At 40.5% G+C, this 14,256-nt stretch overlaps 2 protein-coding genes across 3 annotated transcripts; both read left to right on the top strand.

Annotated features, from left to right (window-relative positions):
• Positions 1-618: 618 nt before the first annotated feature.
• On the top strand, positions 619-2,517 carry LOC112187669. 2 transcript variants are annotated; one of them, XM_024326559.2, is made up of 2 exons: positions 619-1,155; positions 1,198-2,517. In XM_024326559.2, the coding sequence occupies exons 1-2, from the start codon at positions 905-907 to the stop codon at positions 2,252-2,254; spliced, it is 1,308 nt and encodes a 435-aa protein (XP_024182327.1). In that variant the 5' UTR covers positions 619-904; the 3' UTR covers positions 2,255-2,517. The 2 variants fall into 2 exon arrangements, with proteins under 2 accessions (XP_024182327.1, XP_024182326.1); XM_024326558.2 differs by having other exon boundaries at positions 621-2,517.
• A 5,490-nt stretch (positions 2,518-8,007) lies between these two features.
• Positions 8,008-11,197, top strand: LOC112184012. Its single transcript, XM_024322315.1, has 5 exons — positions 8,008-8,591; positions 8,645-9,370; positions 10,199-10,456; positions 10,582-10,643; positions 10,743-11,197. The coding sequence occupies exons 1-5, from the start codon at positions 8,008-8,010 to the stop codon at positions 11,195-11,197; spliced, it is 2,085 nt and encodes a 694-aa protein (XP_024178083.1).
• The last annotated feature ends 3,059 nt before the right edge of the window (positions 11,198-14,256 follow it).

Genomic DNA, 14,256 nt, shown 5'->3' with positions numbered 1-14,256 from the left:
GACAATGTTATTCTCACTATTAGGTCTTGATTGTGTAACCTTTGTATGAGGGACCAAAACAATGTACTCAACGCGGATTCAAATTTGCTCACCACCAATACTTTGGTGGTGATACCATGACTCAATAAAAAATCACCATGTGTTATAAAACATAATTAAAGTGAATCATGATGATTTATTAAAAAAAATATTTTAAGTATAAAATTAATTATATATGACATGACAAGTTTTAATAGGGTGATGATATCACCAAAAAATAAAAGTGGTTAGCAAATTTGAATCCACTCAAAGCTAGCATATCTTACATCTTAACCATTAACAAAAAAAAAAAAAAAAAAGATTAGGATCATATGATTTCTGATAACCTTCATCACCTTTCAAAGGACAGACTTATACAATCATAAAAATAGACCAATATATTTGATTGTACATTTGTACTTATTGACCCTCTGAAGTCTGAAGTCATCGTCTGAACACAATTTAATGAAAAGTCATAATTTCAGGAATCAAATTAGACTGCCTAATTATATAACTAATCACTCAACAGATTTAGACTAACAAACAATGCTGCCTAATTATAGGACAGTGAAGCACAAAGGGGCCTGTTAAACCGCGTAATTAGAGACAGAACTGAAAGCTCTTCCCTCCCTCTCTCCCTCCTTCTCTACTTCTTGGACAGGACTTTCACCATGTGACCGACCTCATCTCATCTCCTTGCCATTAAAGTCTTCCTTACTTCACTCTCTCTTCTCACTTAGCCATGCCCTATATATAATTCCCATACTTGCTTTCACTTCTGCTCTCTCTCTCTCTCTCTCTCTCTATATATATATATATATAATCCTGGATCCAAATCCAACCCAAGATCTCTGAAGCCCCCAGAGACCTTGATTTCAGCAAAGAAATGGCTCCACTCATGTACTTCAAGTTCAGAAAGGTACTTTTGCTAGTTTCTCTTGTTGTGTTCCTCTTTTCTTCTACTCTGCTCCTTTGTGCCGCAGAAGAAGATGAGAAACTGCCTCGAATTCAGAGCTCATCACAGTTTTTGGCTTCAAGGAAAATGTTGGAATTAGATGAAGAAGATGAAGAAGTCCAGCCTAAGAAGATCAAGACCAAAACCACCACCTCAACTCCCCAATCCTCCAAAAACCAAACCAAGCTCATCAAACCCACTTCATCATCCTCCAAAAACCAAACCAAGCTGCTCAAGCCACTTAAACCCAACCTATCATCCAAGAACCAAACTAAGCTCATCAAACCAAGCACCAATCCAACCAAGTCATCATCATCATCACCACCCAGTATCAAGATTGGCCTCAAGAAGCTCAATTCCACTTCCAAACCCTCAAACTCCACCAAACCCACTTCACTGTCATCCAAGAAGACCTCAGATCTAGCCAAACTGACCTCCCCCAAGAACAAAACAACCAAACCCACCACCACAAAACAACCTCAAACTCCCAAACCAATCCAAAAAACACAGAAAACCCCCACCCCACAAAAACCCACCAAGAAACCAATCCAACCCAGCTGGATCGAACAAGAAGACGACACCGACTTCGTCTCCGACTTCACAGACTTACCCGGCCAATTCCAACAGAGTCTGATCCCAGACCTGGAGAAAATCTCAACCACATCAAAAATCTACCTCACCCAAGCCAACAAGCAAATGACCACCAGGTTCAAACCACTCGTCGGAAATAAATACGCCCCCACCATCGCTTCCATAGTCTCCTGCGCATTCCTACTTATCCCATTGCTCCTAGTCTCTCTCCTCTTCAACAGAATCAAAGCCTACTTTTCCCTCCAAAAGCTCCTCATCTTCATCCAAGTCTACCTCTCCATCTACTTCTCAATCCTCTGCCTCTCTTCCTTGGTCACTGGCCTCGAGCCCCTCAAGTTCTTCTACGCTACTTCGCAGTCCACCTACATCTGCCTCCAGGTTCTGCAGACTCTCGGCTACGTGCTCTATCTCCTCCTCCTCATCATGTACTTGATCCTGGTTTTCTCGACCGACTCCGGGTTGGGCTCGAAGATGTTGGGCCTGGCCCAGACTTTTCTCGGGTTCGCGGTCGGGCTGCATTACTACATGTCGGTGTTTCACAGGGCGGTGCTGCGGCAGCCGCCGAAGACTAATTGGAAGGTGCACGGGATATACGCCACGTGTTACCTTGTGATTTGTCTGTTTGCCACGGCGGAGAGGAGGAAGAAGGCTTACTTGGAAGAAGGTGGTGAAGAGGGCAAGAAGAACTAAATTTTTTGTTGTTCCAAATAGTACCATTTTAGAGTTCCCTTTGGTCTAAAACCAATCAAATTCTTGATATACGAAAGCCAAAAAATAATATTTGTCCTTTTTTTCTTGTAATTTAGCACTTTTTTTTTTTTAAGTAAGAAGAATTTATTCTAAGTGGGCATGTAATTAATAATACCATTTGGGCAAGCAAGTGCATCCACATGGTGTTATGAAATATGATATAGAATATATGCAAGTGGAATTAATGTCTACCATTTTATTAATAAGGTTCTCTTTTTGTTAAGGGTTTTATTTTTTATTTTAAATTTTTAAATTAAGATATAACTATAGGGTAGCCCAACATGTTTAACAAACCTCCAATAGAGTAGTAGCTCACAGTTTTGCAAGTCATGGTTTTGATGCTAATATGCATAATGAATGATTCTCAAACGCTTCAGCGTTTGTTCTGGATGCTCTTATTTACCATTGTAATCATATGTTTCAATAATAAAAGTTTCTTTTTTCTTAAAACAAAAAAATCACACATATCAGACCCAAAAAAAAAAAAAAAAACTATATCACACATAGGAGTAGTAGTAGAGTAGAGTGAGGAACACCTTAAGAACTTGTCAAATTGGGCAAAACAATCGGTGGTAAAATAAGTTTTTCTTAAGATATGTTTAAAATTATGACGTCGAAAATATAGTTTTTTATGTCTTTAATGACAGATATGAGGATTTATATTAGACCATCGAGTTTGTAGATAATTATGGAAAAATACAAATGGTTGAACTAGATTTTGATCTAACAAGAAAATAAACAAACATATGGATGCTTCGTTTTTTTTTTTTTTTTTTTTCATTTTAATTGGTGCAATTTTCAATGTGAACTCAAAAGGGCTAGATTTGGATTTTCCAGTGCATGAAGTTTCTGGTATTCTTCACAGAAACTGAGGAATATTGTCGATGACTGTAACAACATATTTATGAAGGAGATCGAGGTATGTAGAAGAAGCAAAAGGCTGAGCTGATGTTATTAATGTCAATTCTGTGAAATGCTCCACCGACTGGTAATTGAAGTGAAACTGGTGTCGGTGGCCTAATGTGCAACCGACATTTTTGCTGCGGTCATAATATAAACTCTTATGGATTTGCAGCAGTCGTTTTCGTCAGCCATTTTCAGGGTTTCGATCCAGTTGCTTTACATCGATGGGGGTAATACTACAGTGAACTCCCAACTACTGTACTTCTCTGCCCCACACCATATTAATAATAACATGTGCGTAAGCAAACCTAGCTAGCTCTTCCTTCACTGGCTGGATCTGAAATGGAGATCGGTGAAACCCAGACAATGTAAAACGATCGACGGGGAAAAGGTTTACATGAAGCTGCACCAAGATATTATGTGAAGATTGATGAGGTAATGATGTATATATACTTGCTTAGAAGAATAGAAGATATGGCATTGAAGAAATTCACTGTTCAAAACTATAATTTTTCGAGTTCAATCAATTTAACTGTTAATCTAACCGTTGAAAAATCTTGAGATTAATAGTTATATATGCAAAATGGATGTCAACACTAAGTAGTGGATTTTTCCGAATGCATTAGCGTGAGCAAAAGAAATGGGCGAGCATGTTTTGAAAAGTGTGTGAATTCTAAAAAGAGTCTCTATCGATGTTAAAGAAAGTTTTGTACTTCAATTTCGATTTTGTGGTTCGTTGACGTTACATCAGGTTAGTTAATGCACAAAATTGTTACGATTTTGAAAAAGTACAAATTGCAATGCGTTAAAATTAGAAAGTTGTGAGTATCATAAACATACACAACACCCTAAAAGAACAGTAAAGTTGACCCATAAAATACATAAGATAGTGAAATTAATCTGCCCTAGAAAATACAAGTCAAGAAAAGAAAGAACTAAATCTAAGAAAAGGTATTGAAGACAGAAATGAAAACCACTGTTTTGGTGTGTTGGAGAGAGCATTGGTGATATGAGCACACTGCACACGAGTAAAACAGGTTATCCGAGCATTGTTTTGGGTGAACTCATCAACCACCTCGTTACTTGATTTGGGCCTGGGCATCCCTTTGCTCATTCTCCTTGATTTTGAAGTCTTACCTTTTTGTTATAAAAAGCCTGATCTACGTTCGAAAGGCATATATAAGATAATGATGGTGCTTAAGATTTTAGCCAAGAAAGGCTAAGCTAGGGTTGATGATTAATCCAAACTGATACATAGATGCATGAACGCATGATGAGCAAAATTGTTTTTTTTTTTTTTTTTTGGTGAACAATGACGAGCAAAGTTGTCTAATGTCTGTGCTGGGTCCCCTCGGCCATTCGGTTTTGTTGGAAACAAATCCCCGATTAGTAGATCCTAAAGTTGAGTTAGTTTACTGTTCTTTTGGACCATTATTAACCTTTTCCGCATAACTGGGGAGAGTGATACTTTTCAGTTTAAAATTCATTTGTTTTTAATGATGGTACAAAACAAACTACAACCTAAAACCATTTGATACATCTAAATTCTATTGTCATAGCAGAAAGAGGAAGAGAATGATTCCAAGCGAAGGGTACTTAATTTGGGATCATTCTCAAATAGCAATAACTGTATCTTCTAGCTCTCGATGAAGGAAGAGAATCATCCCAAGCTGAGTAGTCATGTACCAGCGACTACATCTGCAATTTTGCCAACTAAATCAAAGTTGCTTTTATTGGCACTGAAAGGTTAACAGGTGCACGACAATTCCACATCGCCTGAGAGAGGGAAGGTGAAGTGCTTTACATGTGCAAATTCATTTTTGTATGGCGAGATATGTTTTGGTAGGGGTCATCATTTGGCTCTTTGGCCCTAAGTCCGTCCGACCCGTAGGGGCTGAAGCCCTACCCGACCCTTGCATTTAAGGCGGGCCAGCCCTATCCTTTCTAAAAGGAAAAATTTTAAGAACAGTACATGAAATATAGGCCGTTCTGAAGTTTGGTGTATTTGTTTTCAAAGAATTAACTTTGATACATGACGTTACAATCCCGACCCAAAATCAGTATATGCCGTTACGGCCCCCGTTAGTCAATCTGATTTTAGTCAAATTTGTAAGGGCAAATTCATCTCTTCATGAATTAACAAAAAAAAAATTGCAGAAGGAGGAAGAAGGAGAAGGAAGACGAAGAAGAAGGAGGAGGAGGAGAAGGAAGGAGAAGAAGAAAAAGAAGAGGGAAGAAGAAGAAGAAGAAGAAGAAGGAGAAGGAGAAGGAGAAGGAAGAAGAAGAAGGAGGAGGAAGAAGGAGAAAAAGAAGAGGGAAGAAGGAGGAGAAGAAGAAAATCATATTTGGGTACCTAAATTTTGGGTGTCTAGATCAAATCGGGGAGGGAGGGAGGGAGGGAGGAAGATTGAAGAAGAAGAAGGAAGAAGAAAATTAGATTTGGTGTCCAAATAAAACTTGATATCGGAGAGGGAGGGAGGGAGGAAGGAAGGAAGATGAAGGAGGAGGAGAAGGAAGAAGGGAGAAGAATAAGGAGGAGGAAAAAATCAAATAATCTGGGTATCCAAATCAAATCGGGGAGGGAGAGAGGAAGAAGAAGGAATAAGAAGAAGAAGAAGAAGGAGAAAAAGGAGGAAGAAGAAGAAGGAAGGAGAAAGATGCCCAGAAATGGGTGTCCGAGAGAGGAATGGAGAGAGGAAGAAGAAGAAGAAGGAGAAAAAGGAGGAAGAAGAAGAAAGATACCTAGAAATGGGTGTCCGAGAGAGAGAGAGAGAGAGAGAGAGAGAGAGAGAGAAGTGAAAACCCAAAATTACCCTTTGAAAATTGAATAATTTCATAGGTTTAACGGTGTTATTGACATCATGAAAATACACCGAACTTCGGAACGGCCCATACTTCATGTACTGTTCTTAAAATTTTTCCTTTCTAAAATAGGGTAGGGTATGGGCCATGAAAATGAATCCCGGCCAGTTTGAACCCTTTAGGGCCAAGTCCGCCTGAATAAACCCTAATAATTTTCTCTTTTTTAATTATATTTTTTTTTCCTATAATATGCAATTTATCTCTTTCTTTGCAATCGATTTTGTAAGCTTTGTTTTCTTTAATTTTTATTTTCTTTGTTACACAATAATTAATATTGGGAGATTTAGAGAGATTAGTTAATTGAATATAACCAACTTAACTAATATTAATAAATGTTATAAGTTAATTGATGACAACTAGAATTCACATAAACTAGTCGTCTAGGGAGAACTTTTCAAAACTAGGGTTTGCCGCCTCTGTTTCTAGGGTTTTCTGCAGTGCCGATCTTCGGCTTTAGTAGGTGCTTAACACCTTGCCTTCACACCATGAATTGTCTGATTTGGAATTGCCAAGGTATTGTGAACAGAGGAACTCGTCATGCCCTCAAGTTATTGATTCAGAAGCACAAGTTGTGCTTGGTATTTCTTAGTGAAACCCATTGTACCAAAAAGCAACATAAGACACTCCTTCGATCGGTGGGATTTCTTCACATCGCTCATTTTGATCAGGTGGATAGAGCAGGAGGTCTGGCATTGATGTGGGATGATTCGATCTCTGTCCAGGTGAGAGATTTGAACAGGTATTTCATTGATGCGATGGTGAAAGGGCCAGACAACGTGGAATGGCATTTCACCGGCTTTTACTGGCATCTGGAGACTGGTCAACGCCATGTCTCTTGGGATTTGCTGCCATCTTTGGCCAGAAATTCGGAGGAGAAATGGGTTGTGGCTGGAGATTTTAACAAGATCCTGGAACTGGGGGAAAAGTCAAGCGGTCGACTTCGGAGTCAAGGCCATATGCAAGTGTTCCGGAAAGCTTTGTTGGACTGTAATTTGGGGGATATGGGAGCTGCAGGTGATATCTACACATGGAGCAATCCCGGCACCAAAGAGCGTTTGGACAGAAGCACTTGTTCACCAGCATGGGGGACATAGTTTGGTTTCTCTAGGGTAGTAAACTTGCATCCTAGTCGTTCTGATCATGTCCCCATTATGTTGGAGGTGCGTCGTGAGCAACTGCAGCTGGAGAGGCGGAGGAGGCGGTTCCATTTTGAGGAAATGTGGTGTGCTCATGAAGGGTTTACACAGAAGGTGGAGGAAGTATGGAGTGAGCCTTATAATGGGAATCCTATGCTTCAGTTATGTCGGAAAATAAGAGGAGTTGGTAACCATTTGTTGACTTGGGATCGTACTGTTTTCAAAGCCGAAGGGAGGAGGTGCAGGTAGTTCGTTCACAGCTTAACACCCTATTAGAGAAGCCCTTTGATCAAGATGACCAGGAAGCTAAACAACAACTCTCCAGAAGATTGAATGAATTGATGTTGATAGATGAGACTTACTGGCGTCAACGATCACGTGCAATATGGCTTAAAGATGGCGATAGGAATTCCAAATTTTTCCATAAGAGAGCCTCTAATCGACTACAAAAAAAAACAAAATCAAGGGTCTCTTTGATGAAAATGGTGTTTGGCAGGCCTCACAGAATGGGATTGATAAAGTTGTTTTGGATTATTTCCAATCTATTTTTAGTTCTCAGCCTTCAGACTTGGAAGCTCAGGAGATGGTACTACAAACCATTGCGCCAAGGGTCAGGGATTCAATGAATGGGTCCTTATTGGCTCCGTATAGTATGGAGGAGATTCGGGAAGCTCTTTTTCAAATGCACCCTTCTAAAGCTCCGGGGCTTGAAAGTATGTCTCCTTTCTTTTTTCAGAAATATTGGGATTTGGTGGGCCATGAAGTGAGTAATGCTGGTTGACTAACTTGGAGATGCCCCCGGATTTGAACTTCACTCATGTGGTTTTGATTCCAAAAATTAAGGAAGTGGTGAGTATGTCACACTTGAGACCCATAGCTTTGTGCAATGTCATTTATAAGATTGCATCCAAAGTTGTTGCTAACAGGTTGAAGAGCTTTCTACCAGCTCTTATTTCACCTCAACAGAGTGCTTTTGTACCAAATTGCCTAATCTCTGATAATACACTTGTGGCTTCAAAGGTTGCTCACTACATGCATAGATTGAAACGGGGTCAGGAGGGCTTTTTGGCTCTTAAGTTGGATATTAGCAAAGCCTATGATAGGCTGGAGTGGAGTTTTCTGCGGAAAATTATGCTCAAGATGGGTTTTGCTAGTCAGTGGATGGAACTGATTATGTTTTTTCTATCCACAGTACGTTATTCCTTTCTCATTAATGGCAATGCCAAAGGTTTCATTGATCCACAGCGGGGTCTGAGGCAAGGTGACCCTATCTCACCCTACTTATTCCTGCATTGTGTTGAAGGTTTGTCGACTCTTATTTCTCATGCTGTTTCTAGTGGTCAATGGCAGGGATTACGCATTTGTGATGGGCTCCTGTTATTAGTCACTTGCTCTTTGCTGATGATAGCATGTTATATTCTTATGCTAGCCCTCAAGATTGTTATCTTATTCGTCAGTTACTTAATATTTATGAGAAAGCGTCGGGGCAACAAGTTAATTTGCAGAAGAGTAATGCGGTGTTCAATGGTACTGTGCTCCCCCACTTGCGAGAAAGTATGGCAAACATTTTGGGAGTTCAGGTGGTAGACAAGCATGAGAAATACCTACGTATCCCGACTTTAGTAAGTCGGTCCAGGATAGATACATTTGCCTATATTAAAGACAACTTGTCCAAGAAACTGACAGGATGGAGGTCTAAATTATTAAGCATTAGTGCTGGTAGAGAGATCTTAATCAAAGTTGTAGCTCAGGCTATGCCACTGTATACAATGAATTATTATTTGCTACCTCAGTCTCTTATTCAGGAGCATTGTGCAAGTAGAGATATTCTACGGGCAGGCATCTGGAGACATATTGGCAATGGGACGACCACTAATATATGGGTAGATCCTTGGCTAATGGGGGAGGACTTGAGTTTGTATAGGTCAGATCGAGCTGTTGTGGTTGCAGATCTTTTTCTGGCTCTAAGGGTGTGGGACACTACTCTTTTATCTAATTTATTCCCTGCACATGTTGTTCAGAATAGGGCTAGGCAGGGTCCCAGACCGACACTATATTTACAGGGACTGAGACCGAACTTGACATATTCGGGTCGGGCCCAAAACGTGATATCCATACTCTGGGATCGGAGTACACCCGAACAGAAAATTTTCGGGTAAGGTTTCCAGGCTTTCGAGCCTAAACACGCCATAGAAAAGAGAGGACGAGGAGGAGACTCAGTGCCTCAATCTGACGGAGACCATTGTCAGATTGCAATTGGAAGTGGGAGGAGACCATGGTTGAGAGAAGAAGCGAGACAGAGAGGACGAGGAGGAGACCTCAGTGTTTCGAACCTCGACACCGACACCGCCACCACCGCGAGCCCGATCTATCAGATCTAGCCTTTGTCACTCCTCATTGCTTATTGGATCTATCGAGGGATCGAGGGATGCTTGAGGATGTTTGGATAGAGGAGATTCAGAGAGATTGGTTTTAGAACTAATGAAGGCTGGGATTGGGGTCGCTCGGATTTGATCGTAGACGTTGATTTCGTGGCCGGAGGCATTGTAGAGGTGGTTGTGCTAGATGGTGAGGTAGGTGAGGGATCTTTGGATCTGGGTTGAAGAAGATGAAGGGTTTGAATTGGTTTTTCGGTGAAATATTTGATCTTTGTTTTTGGTTTTCATCAGTAAAAATGGACGGACTGAGAAAAGGGAATAATGTGAGAGAGAGAGAGAGAGAGAGAGAGAGAGAGAGAGAGAGAGAGAGAGAGAAGCAATGGAAGACCTGAGAAGGTGAGAACACATAGAAGACCCCATAAAAAAAAAGAATAAGATTGGCCGGTTCGGATTGGTTTAGGTCGCTTTTCGGGTTGTTTTTGCCCACCCCTAGTTCAGAAGATACAGGCAATCCCACTTAACCCTTTGAACCATTCAGACATATGGATTTGGGATGCGGACCGAAAAGGCATATTTATAGTGAAGTCTGCTTATCATATTGCTAGGTGTAGGATTCTTGAAGAAGAGCCTTCTAATCCTAACCCTAGTTCAGCTCTTTGGAAAAAATTATGGAATACCCCTGTGCTAGGTAATGTGAAGGTTTGTGCTTGGAAGGCAACCTCTAATATTCTTCCTACACGAAGCAGGCTTAGTGAAAGAGGTATTGATATTGATACCCAATGTCCGTTTTGTAAGGAAGAAGTTGAGTTGAGTCCCTTATTCATGCCCTACGAGATTGTCTCCATGCAGTTAGTATGCTCCAGGTAGCTCATATTCCTAATCTTTCAGGTGCCTCTAGTGCTGCGGACTAGTTAGTGTCCATTTATGCACAGTCCCCTGTAAATTTTGCTCCTTTATGGATGACCATTTGGGCTACTTGGCGTAATAGAAACTTCTGGATTTGGGATGAGGAGTGCAAGTTGGCTACTGATATTGTGCCAATAACGATGGGTTGGTGCTCGCACTCCCTCACTGTTTGTTAATAGATCAAGGTCTGTGACCCAATGGAAAAACCCCCTATTGGTTTTATTAAATTGAATGTTGATGCAGCATTTTGTTTGGATTCAAGTATCACAAGATTGGGAGTTGTGTTCAGGAACCATGAAGGAGTTGTTTTGGGGGGCTTTCGACACACAGTAATGGTGTCTAGTTCTGCTCAGCATGCGGAGTTGTTGGCTCTGCTTCAAGGAGTGCAGTTGGCTATTGATCAGAATTTCACACCGGTGATAGTGGAAACAGATTGTATGGATTTGGTTCACACTATCTCTGGCTCATCCCTTCATCAATCGGAGTTGGGGTTCTTAATTGATGATATGAGAAACATGTTGCATGATGCTTTAGATGCTAAAGTGGTGTTTGGTAGTAGACAGGTTAATCTAGTAGCGCATACTTTGGCTCAGGAGGCCAAAGTTGGTCAGTTTGGTATTGATTTCTTTACCAACATTCCTCCAAGTGTGGAGGCTCTCATACTTTCTTATTGTAATGATGTTTCATCAATGAATTAGTCTTTCATTTTCTCAAAAAAAAAAATATAAATAAATGTTATAAGTTAATTCCTATATATATATATATATATATATATTAAATATGATCAACAAAAAACAATAAGTCTTGTATTACCTATATAACCATTGAGCCACATTTTGAGAAAAAAAAATTTTGTTAAACAAAATAAGCCCATTTCGGCTCTATTTGGCTTTATTTGGAAGGTTGGTCAGATCGGGCTTTTGGGGCGGGTAAGGGTTAGCATATTTAAGCCTCGGCCCGACCCTAAATTTTGTTGACTTTGACTAGGCCCGGCCCTAAGCCCTAAAATTTAGGGTAGGGCCGGCCCTAGCTCGGCCGATAATGACCCCTATGTTTTGGAATATAAACCCAAGAACAAAATCATGTAGTGAGGTCGAAATTAGACAATATCTAATGTCTTTGTCTATAGTGGTGATTTGTTTATCATTCTCCATTCGGAGAGTTTTTGGTGGCTTGGTATTTTTGTCATTGTATTGTGTGAATTGTATTTCCAGCACTAAGGCCAAGATATCCTTGACCCTCAAGGATCATGACCTTGACCCTCAAGGATCATGACCTTGACCTTGACCTTAAGCAATTCACAACTACCAAGTTACATTTCACGACTTATACAACAAACTTAAGCACCAAGTCATATTAGAGCCATACATCACTCAAACTGCGAACTTGAACACCATATTACATCTTGTACTTATTTAAGGACTACTTTTAGGGAATACGGACACCTTCTTTTGAAAGGACAATCAGTTAGGTATGACTCCAGAGTCTGGGGGTCCTTGACTAATAAGTTCAAAAATAAGAAAATTTTGCCTATTCAAAGTAAAGTGATTTATTGTCTGACAATAAATTTTAGTTTTTGGACATTTTTAATTATAAAATGCTCTTATCAACATGTATATTATAGCCACAGTTAAAAACATGTTAAACACTATGGTATAGAAAAATTATTGTCACAAGGTTTTTATCTCTCGAGAAAACCCTAAAACTCTCTCTCGAGAACACTAAGGTTGCGGCAGAGTGGCACCTCCAGATCTTGTTCGGTGGCTCTCCAGCGTCACCTCGACGTCGTGGTGATGGTGCCGGACGGGCGACATGTGGTTTAAACCTCTGGGATTTCTTTGCTTGCAGTATGGTTGTTGTATCTGGGCCTTTCAGATTGAGATAGCTTTGGGGTTAGAGGTTTGTGAGTGCCGGTTTCAGGGAAGGCGACGACTGGGTTTCTTTCTAGACGACAGCGACTTGTGCGACCAACATGGAGGGGTTTTGGGGCTTCGATACAAAGACTCTTACCTGTTTGGGGTTGGGGTCGCCCTATGTTGCAACTCGTCCTTCATTTTTTGGGTGGTGGAGCGAAATGGTGGTCTTCCTTGATGGGGGACGACGGTTAGGTGGCTTGCCGGTGCAGACGTCGGTGTAAGGGTACAACAATATGGTTCTGCAGGTGCGTGTGAAGCATGAAGGCCTTTGGGCTATAGAGAGTGGAAGGGCCGGGCTTAATTGTTGGGCCTAGGCAGGATGTCTTGGCCTCTATTTAGTTTAGTTTAGTTTTCTCTAATAATTCCCTACTTTTCTAGGGACCTATGCTTGTTAGTTCTTAATAAGCTCTAATGATATAGTTTTTACTTCAACTATTTGCTAGTTCTAGCTTATAGGTTCGCTTTATTAAGTGAGCATTGATTGTATAATGAATGGTTTATACCTATGTACCATCCTGGTAACCCACAACCTCTTGTCTATCTGACTATTTGGTTAATGATAGCAGAGATGTATGTAATGGCAATTCTGGCTTGAGTAATGACAATCATTAATGAATTGATTAAAAAAAAAAAAAATTATTGTCTGATGATAAAAAACCTTAATGGAAAGGGGGATGATTCAGTGCACTGACGTGTACTTGCACAAACATAAATAGATGGTTATATTATATTAAATACACCCTTAGGTTATTAATAAAAATATTAATTATAAATATCAATGGTTGAGATCATCTTATAAGTGTTGGGTCATTTGCACCGTCGGTGCATAGAATAATTTTCATAATGGAAAATAGTTCTTTTAGTTAATTAAATTTGCACATTTTCATAAAATATGATTCGGGTGAGAATTTTGGTAAGTCTTAAGGCAGTCTCTCTAAAAACCTTTCTTTTTTTCTTATTTTTGCACAGGTTCTTATCACGAAGCTTTCTCACTTTGAGAGATTGGACGTCCAAAAAACTTCCAAGCTCACTTAAAAGTAGGCCTGGGAATTCAAAGCCGAGAAACCAATACCGATCCCGTCCGATCCTAGCCGAAACTGATCAGCTCGGTATGAAAAGATAGTTCTCCGGCATCCCGATCCGAACCGTACTGAAAACTATGTAAACGGGTCGACATCGGTATGGGTCAAACACATATCTAATTATCCGAGCCGAGCTGAATCCAGATCATGACCTCTAGAGCTCCGCTGTCCATGGCGGTTCTGTCTCAGATTGAGTCGCTAGGATTCGTGGTGAGCCATGGATACGGTTTGACGGAGACAGCGAGGGTGGTGGTGTCGTGCGCATAGACGTGGTGGAGCTGCCATGACTGGTCTGAGACCAATTATTTAGGATATGAACATGGGTTGATTCTTCTGCTTCTCCTTCATCTTCTTTTTCAACTAACAATTCCCACATCTCTTTGTCCCAAATCCCAATCCACCTTTGCACCTACAGCAGACCCACCTTCTTCCTTGCTTCAATCCACCTCTGCACCACCAATGCAAGAACCCAATTCACGAAGTGAGTTCAATGATGAAAATGTGGAAAACCCAGATCACGAAAATGAAAATGTGGAATCCGATTGGTACTGAAACTATACCGAATCAATCGGTATCGTTGGCAAAATTTCGGCATCCCGAATCGATCCGAGCTGACTATAAAGTTGGTATCGTTGTCGGTATTGACCCATTCCCGAGCCGAGCCAACCGATCCCAACCCTACTTAAAAGAACACAACCTCAAAACTCTACATGTCAGATTCATTAATTTCTCATTAACTTAGTCGGTCCCGAATTTTTT

Source organism: Rosa chinensis, chromosome 2 (genome assembly GCF_002994745.2).
Source record: "Rosa chinensis cultivar Old Blush chromosome 2, RchiOBHm-V2, whole genome shotgun sequence".
Classification (NCBI taxonomy): Eukaryota; Viridiplantae; Streptophyta; class Magnoliopsida; order Rosales; family Rosaceae; genus Rosa; species Rosa chinensis.
The sequence above is the reverse complement of the archived record's forward strand: the minus strand, read 5'-3'. Positions and strand labels throughout refer to the sequence as shown.

Excerpts from the sequence above, each read along its gene's own strand:
- LOC112187669 (XM_024326558.2), top strand. The coding sequence starts at position 905 with ATGGCTCCACTCATGTACTTCAAGTTCAGAAAGGTACTTTTGCTAGTT.
- LOC112184012 (XM_024322315.1), top strand. The coding sequence starts at position 8,008 with ATGCCCCCGGATTTGAACTTCACTCATGTGGTTTTGATTCCAAAAATT. Across the intron at positions 8,592-8,644 it reads CGCATTTGTGATGGGCTCCT|CCCTCAAGATTGTTATCTTA; the intron begins GTTATTAGTCAC and ends TTCTTATGCTAG. Across the intron at positions 10,457-10,581 it reads ATGCAGTTAGTATGCTCCAG|AAACTTCTGGATTTGGGATG; the intron begins GTAGCTCATATT and ends TTGGCGTAATAG.